The 15090-nt window shown below is 45.6% G+C and overlaps 1 protein-coding gene across 6 annotated transcripts in view; it reads left to right on the top strand.

Annotated features, from left to right (window-relative positions):
- The window catches only part of LOC141568564 (uncharacterized), a 56456-nt gene extending 42665 nt beyond the window's left edge, over nt 1-13791 (top strand). For 5 of the 6 annotated variants that reach the window (XM_074318806.1, XM_074318805.1, XM_074318801.1 and 2 more), the window contains 4 exons: nt 3954-4095; nt 7396-7482; nt 9776-9910; nt 13333-13791. In XM_074318806.1, the coding sequence (XP_074174907.1) occupies nt 3974-4095; nt 7396-7482; nt 9776-9910; nt 13333-13699 (711 nt within the window). In that variant the 5' untranslated portion in view covers nt 3954-3973 and the 3' untranslated portion in view covers nt 13700-13791. Of the gene's footprint in view, nt 1-3953; nt 4096-5106; nt 6054-7395; nt 7483-9775; nt 9911-13332 lie in introns of those variants that run through there. The other variant, XM_074318804.1, reaches the window with a different exon arrangement.
- Nucleotides 13792-15090: the final 1299 nt, after the last annotated feature.

Raw genomic sequence — 15090 nt, 5'->3', positions numbered from 1 at the left:
GGATTTCCTATGCTCGAGACTCTGCTCAGTTATTGCTGTTGCCATTGGTTTGTTGTCTTTCAAGATCAAGTGGGTACTTTCATACACAGTCTTATTTTTAATTCTTTCTCTGGTGATTCTTTCCTGGATTCTTAGCTTTGGGTGATTATTCTTCAATTTCACAGCATCTTAAAGTCACAAGATAAATTCAAATACTCCAAAATCATGTGATCTAATTCTACCTTCCCCTTCCTGGGCTCGCCGGGCTCTGGGACAGCGCGTATGGGACAAGTCAGCACTTCCAGCCCTGACCTGCCCCCACCGAGGCTATCTTCTTAATTGTCCCCGGCTCCTGCAATAAGAAGCCCTGATTTGATAAGTTATATAACATGACATGAAATCCAGGATGCAGAAGAGAAAGAGGCAGGATTAGTGCTGGAGCAGCCACCAAGCATGGCCTCCATCTGTGCTCTTTCATCTCCACCCTGGTGCTTTTCAACCTGTTACCGGACTCGGTCAGGCTTGACTTTCAATGGCTTCAGTGATAGACAAATATGCTTTTGCTTTTTTTTGCTGTATGAACTCTCCTTTTCACTCCCTAGCCCAACCTTCTGAAAATCATTTTTGAATCGATACCTCTCCTTTCAAGCCACTAAGGTGATCCATTTTCTTACCATCACAAGAGTTGACCTAGTGCCAACATGTTGTAGGAAGAGCTGATAAACTCAAAGTCCTCTAGTTTCTTCCCTTGCTTTTTAAATTCCACTGTTCCCTCCTCCCCCTCCCACACCCATAGCTTTTCTATGTTGCTATTGGGTTTTGATGCTTTGTGACTGATTTCTCTTTTATTTTATTAAATACTGCCCAGCCTTTTCTAGGATAATGTTCAGCAAGTCCTATTTCTATACCAAGAAGATCCCATTTCTGAAGACCATCAGGTTTCATTAGAATGCTAACCCTCTGCTGATTCATTTGTTGCAAGGAAGGCCACAGACAAGCCACAGAAAGAGATGGAATTGCTTGTAGCTAAACGGAACTGTAGCGAGAGTAACTCATGGTAACTGTTAACAAGACAATTTAACACCAATTTATCACGTTATCTGTTGTTGGAAAAGAAGAGACAGAGTGGAAACTTTCTTGGTCGATGAATCAAGTTTGGCCATTTAAGTTGTGTAGTGAGTAGAGAACAGTGATTTGATCACGTGCTACATAGCTATTAGGGGGAGGCAAAAATGCTTCTGGTTTCCTGTGTCTTGTCACCACAAGGATTTTGATATTTACACGTTGTCTAGAATTATGGTTACTGCTTCTTCCTTTAACTGTCTCTTCTTAAAATGTAAGCAAGCAGGAGTCTCTAACTATCTATGAAAAATCTTCTTAGAGTCAAGCATAAATTGAGAGGCCCAATATTACTTAAGGGCACACAAAACATCCACTACCCTGAGAAATAAGAGGACAAAGGTAGTTTGATTTGTTGCAGTTAATTGAAAATACTTTGTGGACCATTCTTAATGACAGCAGTAGAGGTTCGTATGGAAAACCTTCCCTTTCCCCCTGTGTCAGTTATCTATTGCTGTGTAACAAGCCATTCCCACACTTAATGGTGTCTAACAACAGTGGTCACTGTTTCTGAGGGTCAGGCAGTGAGGCAGGCTCAGCTAGCTTGACCTGTCTCGGGTCCTACAGAACGGTTGCCATCAGACCATAGCTGGAGCTGGAGCTGTGGGAGGCTGGAGAGCCGGGGGCTGTACAAGCCTCTCTTTCTTTTCATGCAGTCTCGGGGCTTCTCATGTGGTCTTCCCATGTGGGTCAGCTTGGGGTTCCTCTCAGAATGGTGGCCTCTAAGTGATAGCACTTACTACCTGGGTCTTCAGTGTGAATGTGCCAGAGAACCAGGTAGAAATCACATGGCTTTTATGATACAGCTTCAGAAATCTCATCGTGCCATTTCTGCCTATCTCTGTTGGTCAGCTAGTCACCAAGGAGGGTGACTACTATACAATAGTAGGTATCCAAGGACATACTATGACATACTATTCAATAGTAGGTATACGAGCAGGGGATACAGACGGCCACCTCTAAATGACAGGAGTGTCAAACAATTTGTAGACATATTTTAAAAGCACCACTAAGCCTCTCTAAGACAATATTACTATATTTTTTGGATTTAAATCTAAACACATGCTTTTTAAAAAAATAGTCCTGATTGATCAATTGATTTAAAGCATTAAGAAACACCTACACGTTGTGAAGTCCCATGCAGATCAATTTATTCAGTGACGTATCGTGAGTAATATGGAGCCTTCGTGCATATGAGATTGGCCCAATTCATGTCAAGCATTCTATGGACAGTTAGTAAAGAGTAACAGAATGAATGAATGAATATAAAATGAATTAGTTCACATGTCTGTCATCAATCAAAAGAGCTCTTAAGCCAAATAGATTAGAAGCCAACAGAATGAATTATAACTTGACATCTTGGGCGAGGAAATATGTTTCTCAAATATAAGTGGTATAGCATTTGTTTTGCTTTGTTGTGTTTTATTTGTACATATAATTTAGTCAAAAGTCTGTTGCATGTATTCAAATAACTGCCTGATTGGGTGACAGGAGGCAGAGGTAGAGAACGTTTTCTGATGAGTGTGAGTAGGCGCCAGGTCAAGTGTTTGAAATGTACGGGCTGCAGTGTCCCCCAGGAGCTTCGTAACTCTCAGAGGGCTGGGAGTCAGTTGCCACAGGGCACTTAGTGTGCCCCGGGCCTCTTCCTTTTTCTGCACAAGCAATGCCAAGGCAGAGGCCTAAGATGTTTCTAAAATTCCAGATGCATCAAATCATAATAATTTCACATTCATAAAGTTAGAAGACATTTTGGTTCAGGCTTTGTTTTAGACCCGGCTGTACTGGGCCCTTTTCTGCTTCCATGCTGGCTTTGGGTGTGCCCACCTGCTCGCCTAGAGCGAGTTCGATGCAGGTGTCATGAACCTGAGTCCTGGGCCAGGCCCCTCACATTGGCGCTTACCACCTGTGTCCCCCTCTGACGGCCTAATGCTGTGTCCTAGGGAAGTTATTCCCATCTGCAGCCCTGGGCTGGGATAGTATCACGACAATAGTATGTATACTATTTGACATTAGGGACTTTGGACCTGAGCACATTTGAGTTTTAGGAAGTTCCCCCTGGTAGCAATCGGGAGAATGACCGGAAGATGTGACTGGTAGGGACCAGTTAGGGAGCAGCTGCAATCGCCCAGGGGTCAGTTGGTGCGGACCTAGAGTAGGGCAGCGGCTTTGCAGGTGAAAATTAGCAAACATACACGAGAAGTTTGCAGAGCCAATGTGTAATTGTATAAATTGCTCGGGGACAAGGGGCCGTATCAAGTTGTGAGTACATGGCGGTAGAAGTTTCCTGACCCAGTAGATGACAACGTGACTTCTGAGATGCATAGGAGGAAAGGGGCTTTGGTTGAGGGGGAGGGCAAATCAGGGAAGCAGGGAAAGTTGCTCTTGGCTATGACATGAGGAAACGTAAGCGCCGAGCCTTTGTCACTGGCAGAGAAGAAATATGGTGAGCAAAGGGCCTTTATTTAAGGCAAAGAGCGTCCTTATCTCTGGGCCTGCATTACTACAAGCAGGGCAAGGCTTCCGTCAGTGTTACTTCGTAAAATCCAGACTTTTTAAATTTTACATAAAGATGCTAATTAAGGGAATGAATGGGAAGGAGAGAATGACAGTGAGAGCACCTGATCTAGGAACTGATTTCTTGCGACGGACCAGACTTATTCTCGGCCTGGAAAAAATGTGAATAAATGCGACCTGGTGTTTTTGGAAATGGCGCGAACTTCACCGACAGGGGATTTCCTGAAGGTGGCTCTTCACAAGGGGCTCTTCCCCTAAAACCCCAGGGAACACTTGGGTGTGTGCAGGGGTAATTTGATTGTCACACTGACTGAGTCAGGGGTGCCTCTGGCATTTCACAGGTGGAAGGCATGGATGCCGAATGACCTGCCGTATGGAACACTCACACAAAAGAGAATTCTACGTCCCACAGGATGCCAGCAGCACCTGCACTGAGAAACATGAGGCTAGAGCTGTCAACATGTGGTCCTGTGTTCTGACCTTGTGAGTCTTTCACTTTTACTTATGGAAAGATTTAATGTGTCCTTCTTTGCAGTCAGTGAAACCGAGATGTGAGAAACGAGCCCTACGTGGGCCCAGGCTTTGCATGACATGCCTTTGAGAGGGAGTTGAGAAGCTGAACTGGGGGAGCTGCTGGTGGTGATGCAAAGGGACTGGGGTTGGGGCCATGTCAGGGAGAGGGAGCCTAGAATGGAAGAGACTCAGGAGCTGCTCTTCTCAGTCCTGGCCCTGAAACGCACCCGGAAAGCTCTGGAAGGTGGAAAAGCACAGCTCTGGGACAACTCGGGCACCTGAGGCCGGCTGACTGGATGGGCTTTTGGTACTGGCCAAACCTGTCCCCAAGAAGCAGTTGCCCCAATTTTCACAAAAGAGAAGAGAGAACCCTTGTCTGTGCTCTTCCTTCCATCAGAGATATCGGCACCTGTAGCAGCTGCCCTTCCCTGCTACACAGCTCATGCCGATTAGTCAGTTTTTATCAGGGGAACAACCTGTGCCCTGGGACGTCTTAATAATGGGCCTTCCATGACTGACTGGGGCTGTCCCGGGGCCAGACGCTACTCAGCCAGCAGGAAGCCTCAGAGGCCCTGAGATCAGTGCGTGGAACTGGCTTAGGTACTGAGTGACAGGGGCTCCAGTGTCTCTGATGGGACCCAAGGGCTGACTCCCATAAGTAAAATGACCCCAACGGGGTGGCTTAGAAAGAAGGCATACAGCATGTCACTAGCGCAAGGTGACACAGGGCATTTGGTTTCCCCTAACAGAGCTGATGCATGATCCTGCTGCTGCTGTTGTCAGGCGTGAGATGAAGCTTTTGTGGGGTGTGCCTCTCATGGGACACGCCTGCCCTGACATAACAGCCCAAGTGGTACCAGTCTTTTTAGGAAAAGCAACAAGATTCCGAATTGGAGGAACAACTGCCAACCTCTGAGTCTTGCAAGAACCAGCGTACTTCTCTTGCACCGTGGGGGAGTTGTGTCAGCGTAAGGTTAGAGTGTTAATGAGCTGTACTTGGTCCTGGGGACACCAAGAGATACGGCCCTCAAGGAGCCTGAGGGGAAGGCAGGCAGGACAGCAAACAATTTCAGTGGAGTTAAATACCTGCCATGAGCGACAGATGTAAAGAGCTATGGAGGTGGCACAGAAGAGGGAATCAGCAGTTCTGCACAGGACGGTACAGGCGACAGGGCCACAGAAATGTCCCCAGAAGACAGGAGTGCTGAGTGAGGGCATGAAGAATGAGTATAAGTCACTAAGTGGACAGAAGGGCATGGAAGTTGAGGAAGGAGACATGGCATATACAAAGGCATGACAGGATAGAACAGCGTATGTTTCTGGAAGCTGCAAGCAGTTCCCTATGACTGGTCAGAGAGGGGAGGTGGGAACAGCAGGACTTGGGTGGTCAGATCCCGGGGACCTTGCGTGCCCTGCCAAGGAGCCTGCATGTCCTCTTCTGAATGAAGCAATGCCTTGCAGAACGTTAGGCCGAGGAGTAACGGAGTGAAAGCTGTGTATCTGCCGGAGGAAGACACTGTGCCAAAATATGTGATTGGGGTTTGTAAGGTCAGCTTTAGAAGGCTGTTGTGATGGAGAGTCTTAGTGGTGAAGGTTGGGATTAAGGCACTGAACATGGAGATAGTTCAAGGGCACATCTGTAATACAAGGTGGGACAGCTAAGTTTGTGAATTCATTCTAGAAAAAGTGCTACATACCTCATTGCTGAATATCACCACAGTCACCTTCGAAGTACTCCCCTTGGGAAGCTATGCACTGATGCCAGTGCCTAGTCCACCCTTCAATGCAATTTTGGAACTCTCTTTCTGGAATGGCCATCAGAGCTGTCATCATATTACCCTTGATGTCCTCAATGTCATCCAAATGTCTTCCTTTCAATATTTCCTTTATCTTCGGGTAAAGAAAGAAGTCATTGGGGTCCAGATCAGGTGAGTAGGGAGGGAGTTCCAATACAGTTATTTGTTTACTGGCTAAAAACTCCCTCACAGACAGTGTCATGTGAACTGGTGCATTGTTGTGATGCAAGAGCCATGAATTGTTGGCAAGAAGTTCAGGTTGTCTAACTTTTTCACGCAGTCTTTTCAGCACTTCCAAATAGTAAACTTGCTTAACTGTTTGTCCAGTTGGTACAAATTCATAATGAATAATCCCTCTGATATCAAAAAAGGTTAGCAACATCATTGCCACAAGTTTGAGAACTTAATTGTCTGACCTGGTATATTTGGGAATCAATTAACTTAGGGCGGTATTTAAAAGTGAGAGAATGGATGGCATCACTCATAGAAAATGCTAGAAGTGAGAAGAGGCCTAAGGAAAAATCCTTGATGGACACCTTGATTTAAATGGCAAAAGAAGAGGATCCTGAAAAGGAGACCGATATAGGGAAAGGACAAGGAAAGTAGGTAGTCAAGAAAGCCAGAAGGAGAAGACAGTTCCAAGTAAAAGGGAGGCCAGTGCTACAATGAAGTCAGGAGAGATGCAACCAAAAGGTGCCTATTAGATTTGGGGCCTGAAGGCTTAGGGAGGCCCAGTGTCCCTTCCAAACCCCTGAGATTTGCCTGGGGATCCAGAGTGCAGCATGTGATTTCAGCCTAAGCACCTGCTTTTTTCTGTCTGCCCACATTCGTTGGTTCTGGGGCGAGCACTTGATCTAATTTGTGTCAATTAGAAGCAGTGAGATTTGTGTTGGGAATACTGGGAGAGATTTTATTTTATTTTTTAAATAACATTTATTTATTTTTTACATTTTATTTTGACATTCAATATTATTTTATATTAATTTTGGGTGTACAACATAGTGGTTAGACATTTATGTAATTTAAGAAGTGATCCCCCTGACTAGTCTAGTACCCACCTGGCACTATGCATAGTTATTACCATAATATTGACTATATTCCCTATGCTTTACTTTATATCCCCATGACTATTTTGTAACTACCAGTTGGTACTTCTTAATCCCTTCACCTTTTTCACCTCCTCCCATCTATCACTCCAACAAATCTAGTACCCACCTGACACCGTACATAGTTATTACAATATTATTGATTATATTCCTTATGCTATACCCTACGTCCCTATGATTATTGTGTAACAACCAATTTGTACTTCTTAATCCCTTCCCCTTTTTCACCCACTCCCCTAATATCCCTCCCATCTGACATCCATCAAAATGTTCTCTGTATCTATGAGTTTATTTCTGTTTTGTTTATTTTGTTCTTTAGTTTCCACATGTAAGTGAAATCACATTGCATCTGTCTTTCTTGCCCTCAGCATAACACTCTCCAGGTCCATCGGTGCTGCTGCAGATGGCAAGAACCCATTCCCTTCCATGGCCAAGCAATACTCCATTGTATATACGTATGTACCACCTCCTCTCTATCCATTCTTCCGTCAGTGGAAACCCAGGCTGCCTCCACATCTTGGCCGTTGTAAACAATGTTGCAACGAACATATGGATGCATTCGTCCCCTCAAAATAGCGTTTTGGGTTTCTTTGGATAAATACCCAGAAGTGGGATTACTGGGTCTTTCATTGTCTCTTGTTTTAGCCTTTGTTTTAAAGTCTATTTTGTCTGGTATAAGTATTGCTACCCTAGCATTTTGTTTGCTTGTTTCCATTTTCATGAAATAACTTTTTCCATCCCTTTATTTTCAGTCTCTGTGTGCCTTTTGATCTGAAGTATGTCTCTTTTAGGCAGCAGATATAAGGGTCTTGTTTTCTTATCAATTCAGCCATCCTATCTTTTGATTGGAGCACTTAATCCATTTACTTTGAAAGTAATTTTTGATAGATATGTAGTTATTGCCATTTTATTATTTATATTTTTGATCTTTTCTCTTTTTTTCATCTTAAAGAAGTCCCTCTAAGATTCCTTGTAATGCTGGTTTGGTGGTGATGAACTCCTTTAGCTTTTTCTTATCTGAGAAGCACTTATCTGTTCTTTATTCTAAATGATAGCTTTGCTGGGTAGAGTAATCTTGGTTGTAGGTCTGTGTTTTTCATCACTTTGAATATTTCCTGCCAATTCCTTCTGGCCTGCAAAGTTTCTGCTGAGAAATCAGCTGACAGTCTTATGGAAGCTCTGTTGTGGATAACTAACTGCTTTTCTCTTGCTGCTTTTAAGATTCTCTGTCTTTAACCTTTGGCATTTTAATTATAATGTGTCTTGGTTTGGGCCTCTTTGGGTTCATCTTGTTTGGGACTCTGTGCTTCCTGGGCTTGTATATCTATTTCCTTTAACAGGTTAGGGAAGTTTTCAGTCATTATCTCTTCAAATACATTTTTCAATTCTTTGCTCTCTCTCCTCTTCTTCTGGTACCCATATGATGCAAACGTTAGTATGCTTGATGTTGTCCCAGAGGATCCTTAAACTATCCTCATTTTTTGGGTTTCTTTTTGCTGTTCTGATTGTGTGTTTTCTGCTACCTTATCTTCTAAATTGCTGATTTGATTCTCTGCTTCAGCTAATCTACTGTTGATTCCCTCTGATGTATTCTTCATTTCACTTATTGTATTCTTTATTTCTGACTGGCTCTTTTTAATGTATTCTATCTCCATTTTTATGTTTCCTATCTTTTTGTTGAAGTTTTTCCTGAGATCACTGGTCACCCTTATAACTAGTGTTTTGAACTCTCTGGTAGATTGCTTGTTTCTATTTTGTTTAGTTCTTTTTCTGGCGCTTTGTTCTGTTTTTTTTTTTTGTTTTTTTTTTTTTTAATACTTTTCAACTTGGGACATGTTTTGTTGTCTCCCCATTTTGGCTACCTCCCTGTATTTGCTTTTACGTAGGGCTGCTATGCCTCCCAGTCTCAGTAGAGTGACCTTATATAGTAGGAGTCCAGTGGTATAGTCTCCCTGGTCACCAGATCCAGGTGCTCTGGGTGTGTCCCTTGTGTGGGTTACGTGTGCTCTACTGTTGTAGTTGAACCTTGGTTGCTGTTTGCACATCAATGAGAGGGATTGGCCCTCAAGCTGATTGGTTGTTAGGACTGGTTGTGATTACAGAGGAGGAGCTGTGGTACAAGAGCTGACCGTACAGAGCAGGGTTAGATTTAGCAGGGCTCTGGTGCCGCCCAGTGTGCCCTTTAGGTGTGTCATTCTTGAAGGTGGTTGGGTGTTGCTCTGGCTTGATCTGAAGTTGGCCACCAGGTGTGTGAGCCCCGGAGTCTCCTGGGAGGGGACCTGCTGCAGGCTAAGTTCAGCTATAGCCTGTGCCCTGCCTGTGGCCACCTGGCAGGAGCCACAAAGCAATCCACAGATGGCCGTCATCTACACTGAGCTTGGAGGTACCTCAAGAGGAAAATCTGTGAATCTAGGCCAGCTGCTACTAGTGCCAGGCTTAGGGCTTATAAGTCTGAGTTATGGGGCATGTGGAAGCCAGATGGTGTTTGTATGGGTTTTGTGAACCTTCAAGAGATTTTAGGAAAGTTTGCATCGTGAGCAAGGCTGGCCATTTACATGGAAAAGCCACTGGAAGCAGCTTGGGTGTGGCTGAAAGTTGTGGAGGCGGGGCGGGTATGGTTTTAGGGAATCACTAGGAGGGGGCAGACGAAGGTGTTAGCCAATTTGATGGAGACTCAGATATGACGTCTGCATGTGTGTGCACGCAGGAAGGGGGAGGGCTCAACAAAGAAACAATGGTTTCCTGCAGCTCTTCTGTCTGGGAGAAAGCTGCCCCTCTAGCCCTCATCCTGAAGCCAGATCATTCAGTTCCTCTTCCTGTGCCTGGCACCTTTACACCTGCTGCTGCAACGCTGGAGCACAGAGCCAGTGAATCCATCAGGAAGTAAGTCTGTGTCCTGCAAGTAAGTGCGCGGTCCCTTTAAGAGGAGCACCTGGGAGTGTAGTTGCCCTCGTCTCACTCATCCACAACCTCTGCTGGTTTTCACAGCCAGAAGTTAAGGGGACTTCTCTCCCCAGCACTGGAACCCTGGGCTAGGGAGAGGCTGGAACCCCTTGCTCATCGGGGAGATATCTGCAGCCGAGATATCTCTCCTAATTTTTAATGGTCACACATGGGTGTGGGACCAGCTGGTTCTGTGTCTCTGCCCCTCCTACTAGTCTCGAGGTGGCTTCTTCTGTATGTGTAATTGTAGGGCTTTGGTTCAGCTATACTCTAGGTGGAAATTGTCAATGATGGTTGTTCTATAGTTCAGTTGTAATTGATGTGGCTCTGAGAAGAGGTGAGCACAATGTTTACCTATTCTGCCATCTTTACCGCAAATCCTGGGAGAGATTTTGATGTAACAATTTGCCAGGCCTATAGCTTTAGTCTTTAGATTCAGATGAAGAGGATTTTTGATAATGGAGACTATATGAAGGATTAAGGGAGAGTGAAGAGAGATCAAGAAAAAGGAGAGGTTAAGAAAGAAAAATTGGTCCTGGTGACATTTGAACTTTGATCAAACCAAGTCTGGACTTCTCACTTTTGGAACCAATATATTTGTTTTTATTTTGCCTTACTCAATCAGAACAAGGCTTTCTGTCACCGGAACCAAATGAGCCCTAACCCACTTAGAAGTCTTTGGAGATTTTCTAAGTAAGGAGAAGCTTAAGGACAGTGTACTAAAAATGCATCTTACAAAAGAAAAGCCACTCTAATAGAGCTGTACATGCCTTGGTGACCACCCTGAGTTAAAAAACGAAGCCCTTGGGATAGTCAGAGAGCACTCCTGGCAGGTCCTTACTTTCTTGGGCTTTTCCAGCTGAGTTTCCTTGGCTACGGAGGCTGTGGAGCAGCGGTTCTCAGAGTCTGAACCCCGGACCAACAGCATCAACCTCACTTGGGAATCAGTTAGAAATAAAAATTCTTGGATTTCTCCAGGCCTATGGAAGCAGAAATACTGGGGATTGTAGGGCCCAACAGCCTGGATTCTAATAACCGTTAAAGTGACTGTGATGCATTTTCAAGTTTAGAACCACTTCTCCCAGACGGCTGTTTCTGAGTGTCGCATCACTGGAGGGTCATATGTGATGCATGTGGATTTCAGTGGACCTTGATGTCAAGGGAAACCTGGATCTGATTTCCCTGCTGAAATGGTACACTCCAGTTCTTAGCTCCAAACGCCTGGTTCTCAGTTTCACAGCAAAACCACAATTTTGTGATGTAAGTGGAGACACAGGTCCGGGGTTTCCTGAAACAACTTGTGAGTTCAGATTTTTTTTCTGGAGATTGTCCTCATCGATTTCATCTCCTTAGTTACTGCTATGTAATCCTACTGATGCTTAATGAAGTGCGACATTGTGGGACAGAACGTGATAAATGAGGCAGCAGCTCACGTCTCCAAAATGCAGTGTATGGAAGTGGATGTCTTCTATGTAAGATGGGAAATGACTCTTCAATGATTGATCCCCACCCTCTCAAGGGCTGGTCCAGGCTGGGAGCTATGCAGGGGTCTGAATTATAGGAGACCCCTAGTATTCAATGGGGCCCATTTCAGAGATGGAGAAGTCCACCAGTACTCTATGCTGACATGGAGGGGAGGACAATCTTTCAAACATCTAGACTATTTTTCTCAGAGGTGGGAGGTTAGTACTTGCCAGCTCAAGGCACTTTTACCTTTCTTCTTAAAGCAAAACCAGCTGTAATGTAGTGGGGATATATGGGCTTGGAAGTCACAGAGCCTGAGTTTGAATTTTGAGGCTGTCAGTTGCTATTTGGTCTCAGGTATGGAACTGAGCCCATCTGAGCTTCAATTTCCCATTCAGAAAATGGAGATAATAATACCCAACTTCCATGGTGGTCACGAGGTTCAGAAAGACTATGAGAAGTACTAGGCACATACTATATACTCAGTCAGTTTTCATCTCCCCTAATCCCCCTATTTAAGCTCCCATAGTCTCTTTTTTCCCCATGTCTCTTGTGTCCTAATATTGCTCTCCTGGTCTCAAGTCTTGTACTCCTGCCCAATCTGTCCTGTGCCAAGTTCCCAAGTCTCCAGAAGTACTCTCTCCTTTCCCTCTCCAAAAATAACTTCCTTTTCAAAGGTAGGTAGACTTGACATTGCCACCATTATCTCATTGAAGAAATTGGTGCTCCAGGTGAACTTGTGTAGCTAAAGCCTTCCTTGTGGTAAAGCTTTGCCCTTCCCATCCCTCAAAGGGGAGATTAAGCCACAAGACTCTCCAGTTGACAAGTATAAGATAGTGGTTGGGACAGGTGGGTGCTCTTGGGATCTCCTCTCGTTTATGCATTCCTTCCTGCCTCCATTCAGTCACTTGTACAATAGACATATTGTGAGCCCCAAGTATACTGTCCACGTACTGTGCTAATTACAAGGGACAGGGAGATGAATCCAGTAGTCCTGGAATTCAAGAAACTCAGACTTGGAGAGTAGACAGACCCCTAAGCAGACAATTTAGAAACTCTAAGAAAGTTATAATAAAGCGTAGAATATTGGAATGCAGAAGAGGAGGCCAGAGTGAACCAGATTGGTTGAGTGTGCCAAACAGGAAAGACTTCCTGAAGGCGATGATGCTTTTAGGAAGGCGTGAGTCTTAAAAGCTACATGAGAAGGTGAAGCGGCCAGGAGTGGGCTCTCTTAGGTAAAGGGACTAGCATTGCCAGTGAACGAGATAACACAGGGTATGCACGGGAGAACCCCAGGGAGTTATATTACTGGTTGAAAAAAACGTTTGAAGATGAAATTGCGAGTTAGGCAGAAACCTACTCATTTTATCCAAGGGAAGAGGAACCCCCCAAAATGTTTATTAGACAGGGAGTGGTTGATCAAATTTAACTAAATTTCTAGCTAAAATTTCTTGAGTGCTTACCCTGAGCTGGGTTCTGTTTTAAGAACTTCAGGTAACAGAGTCATTTAGTGTAGGTCTCGTTGGGTAGAGGATGGACTTGGGGAGGGGAGGACTGGAGGTGGGGAGACCAGTCAGCAGCAGGGGGGGTTGGATGTGGAGGGTGGGGGAGAGGAGTCAAGTGGGGTGACTGCATGAACAGTGGCTTGAAGGGGACCTGAGAAGGCAGGACAGCAGCCGGCTGGGGGAGAGGGGCTGAGTCCCGTCAGGGAGTGCTCCTAGAGCCGAGAACCATAACCGGGGTGAAAGTGTATTTATTACAGGACCCTGAATCTGGAAATCTCGTCCATGCCCCAAGTCTGGCCTCTCTACTACCAGGTGTTGCTTCGCTCTTTCCTAGCAGGAAACATCGACCCCTCCCACATAGCTTCCTTCCACTGTTCCACAAATCTCTTTCAGGGAGGAAAGACTTCAGCGACAATGGCTTCTCCTTTTGTGCAGTGACAATTTGAGAACGGGTAGAACAGATTGCGCTGCGGAGGGAGCAACTGAGCATCCATCCACTGAGGTCCGGACGCCCTCAAAGTTGGCGAATTTCTGTTGTGCCCCTTTCGCACAACCACACATTTTTCAGCTCTGTCTCCTCTCCCTCTGGTCTCGGTGTCTCGGTTCAACCAGCACCACGGAAGCGCAGGTCTCATTTCCCAGGCGCTGCCAGTGGCGCCATCGTCCAGCAGAGGGCAGCATTGAGATATTAATGACGTGCGCCCAGGGCGTCTGCGTCGGCAAGAGGAACCGCAGGGCCCGCACTTGTTCCAGGCACTAACCTTTTACACAAGTCCCTGGGGAGCCCTTTATGCCCTGTGTGGGCTGCCCGAAAATGAGCAGGCGATAGGAATGAAATATTAAACAATTCTGTTCCGCAGAATGAAAATGAGTTGTCATTTCGCGTTTTATCAGTTGATGACACATTCTTCGAGCTTAAAGGTGGTTTTGTGAAGAGCAGGAGCCGATGAAGCCATTTGCCACTGCACCCCCACCCCCTGGAGTGGCGAGCACCGTAGCGGGGGCAGCGCCGCCAGCAGCGGGAGGGGACACCTGAGCGACGCAGGCTGAAGCTGGCAGGGACGGGGGGCTGAGGACCGGGGACCTGAGCGGGAGGGAAGGGATGCAGCTGCGTTGATTGGGATGCTAAGGGTGCAGGCACATTTGGAGCGGGGGTGGGGGGGCTGTGATCAGGTGGAAGGCGGCAGGGCACAGCATGATGAAGGCAGCTGAGACGGCAGAAGGTCAGGGGAGGCCGGCAGCCTTGCCCTTCCCCTCAGCGACAGGTGTCTCCCCCCACATTGATTCTGTTGATGAGCAGGGAGAGATGTTTAACATTTTCTTTGTCCTCCATCCTCCCTATTGACCTGCCTTTCCTCTCCTCTGCTTCCGGTTGCACTGCCGCAGATTCCGGGGCACACCCTGAATCCTTTCCTATATGGCCAGAAGGGAGGGACTCGTTTTGTCTCCATTTTGTGTTTCCACACTGTGGATGCTGAGGCAATGTTTCAGAAAGAGAGCTGGTCCTCAGCAGAGTTCTTGCAGAAAACATGCTGAGATGTGTCTCCACCATGGTTCACAAGCTGTCAAAATCAAATCACTTTAAAAGCGCGCATTTATAGGAACCCAGAAGAGAAGAGTAAGCCCAGTTGAATAGACTGGGCAACACCCTGATGTCCTCTTCCTTCAGACCAATTAAATAATAATTATATCTGTGGGAAAAGGTTCCTTGTTGCTATGAAAACGGAATCCTTGCTGTTCCCCAGTGTGCTTTATTTCTTTACAGATCATATTGATTCTTTGCTCTGGATGATTACCCTCAAATCCCCATTTTCCCCACACTCATGGTCTCACGGAAATGAGAGCCCTCGTCTGATAATACTGGGAACCATGAAATGCCCGCTGGTAAGTGATTTGGATTTGAAGTGAGGTATTTCTTCTGTCCTTTTGCAGGTGATGTATTTGGCTGGCTGAATCAAATTCCTACCTGGTACAGGCACAGGAAATGTTTGTAACTAGCTGAAGAACACAAAGCATATTTACGAGTATGTATTTTATTTCTTTATTTGAATGACTGTATCTTGAAAATAGTCCTGCTGTTTGAGAACCTGTGCGCAGCCAGTCATGAAAGTAGTGGGGTGTCCAGTGAGTCAGGCGTCTCTCTCCTTGTTA

Source organism: Rhinolophus sinicus, linkage group LG14 (genome assembly GCF_036562045.2).
Source record: "Rhinolophus sinicus isolate RSC01 linkage group LG14, ASM3656204v1, whole genome shotgun sequence".
Classification (NCBI taxonomy): Eukaryota; Metazoa; Chordata; class Mammalia; order Chiroptera; family Rhinolophidae; genus Rhinolophus; species Rhinolophus sinicus.
This window is presented reverse-complemented; position numbering and strand designations above follow the sequence as displayed.